Source organism: Bison bison, unplaced genomic scaffold (genome assembly GCF_000754665.1).
Source record: "Bison bison bison isolate TAMUID 2011002044 unplaced genomic scaffold, Bison_UMD1.0 scf7180017864371, whole genome shotgun sequence".
NCBI classification, from domain to species: Eukaryota; Metazoa; Chordata; class Mammalia; order Artiodactyla; family Bovidae; genus Bison; species Bison bison.
The window spans coordinates 11679773-11681122 of NW_011494943.1; the positions used below are offsets into that span (position 1 = coordinate 11679773).

Consider the following 1350-nt stretch of genomic DNA (forward strand, 5'->3'; position numbering starts at 1 on the left):
GCCTTTGTCTGCAGGGCCCATGCCCCTACCTCCTGGGCAGTGCCCCACCCCAGCGCCTCCAGCAGAGCCAGTCCCCAGGGCCACCCACCTGTAAGGCTGCGCCTCCTCCAGGAACTGCATCTGCTCTTGCACACTGGCGCTCGCCTTCAGCTCCTTTACCACCACCTGGGTGCTGCTGATGCCCGAGTTCACCTCCCCCAGGAATACCTGCGGGGCAGGCATCGCCAGGTGGGCAGACACCACCCTCCCCAGGCTCCGCCCCCAGCCGTGCTCCTCCGGCCAAAGCTTGGCTCGTTCTGTGCAAGTTGGGAGCGTGCTAAGTCGCCTCAGTTGTGTCCGACTCTTTGCAACCCTATGGACTGTAGCCCTCCAGGCTCCTCTGTCCATGGACTCCTCTGTCCATGGACTCCTCTAGGCCTCAATTTACTCATCTGCAAAATGGGTTCCGGATCCCTCCTAGGCAAACCCTCCTGGCTGTAATACTCTCTCTTTGGTATCTGCCTCCCCCAAGGTCCCTAGCTGTTCTCAGAGCTCTGGGTCTGCCGTGAGGAAGATGGACCCACCATGCCCCCTGCCTGGTGCTCAGGGCGAAGCCACCAAGATGCTGCTCCCTGTCCCTGCCCAGTCAGAGGTACCTCCCATAATGATACCAGGATCTGCGGAGAAGAGGTGCCAGATCCGGAGGCCCCCAGGGAGGGCTCAGTGGGTGTACCTTAAGAGGGGACCCCAGGACTGGGGAGGTTTCTAGAGGAAATATGTCTCCAGCCCGCCCACTCCACCTGCCAGGCAAAAGGGACCACACTGCCAGCCTCTGCCACCACTGACCCCCTGGGACAGCAACTCACCTTCCCGAACCAGCCGTGTCCAATCTCCTCCAGGTACAGAAGGCTGTGCCGGCCCAGGTCTGTGGACTTGAGCAGCTGCACTGTAACAGGGCAGGGGGCTCAGGGATGCCAGCTCAGCCTCCATCATCACCCCATCTCTCACCTGTCCCCTAAAGAGGCTGCCTGCCTGCCTGGCCTGTTCTGGGGAGCCGCCTGGATCCCTCTGCTCCCTCCTGATGGGGGCTGCCATCGGGAGCAGGGTGCCTGCTGCCCTGCAAGCCACACCCGGGCATGTTTCTGAGTGGATCTGGGAAGGCTGTGCCCCCACCTACAGGGACAAGCCAGGCTGGAGACAGCGGGGCCTGGAGCCGGGAGCAGCTCACAGGCAAGGCCAGGCAGACAGTGTGGCTGGGGCGGAGGCCTTGGGGAGGAGGACAGTGGAGTGGCCCGTCCCCTCACCCCTGCCACAGGCTGGCATTCCAGCGCCAGGCACCCCAAAGGCTCCTTTGTTGGGGGCTGCTTGGCA

General features: G+C 63.2%; 1 protein-coding gene across 1 annotated transcript in view; it reads right to left on the reverse strand.

The window, feature by feature from the left end:
- AATK (apoptosis-associated tyrosine kinase) overlaps positions 1 to 1350 on the reverse strand; it is a 34943-nt gene that overhangs the window by 10664 nt on the left and 22929 nt on the right. Inside the window, exons 4-5 of the mRNA XM_010856527.1 lie at positions 846 to 925; positions 89 to 207 (exon numbers count right to left, since the gene is read on the reverse strand). Of these exons, the coding sequence (XP_010854829.1) occupies positions 89 to 207; positions 846 to 925 (199 nt within the window). The remainder of the gene's footprint in view (positions 1 to 88; positions 208 to 845; positions 926 to 1350) is intronic.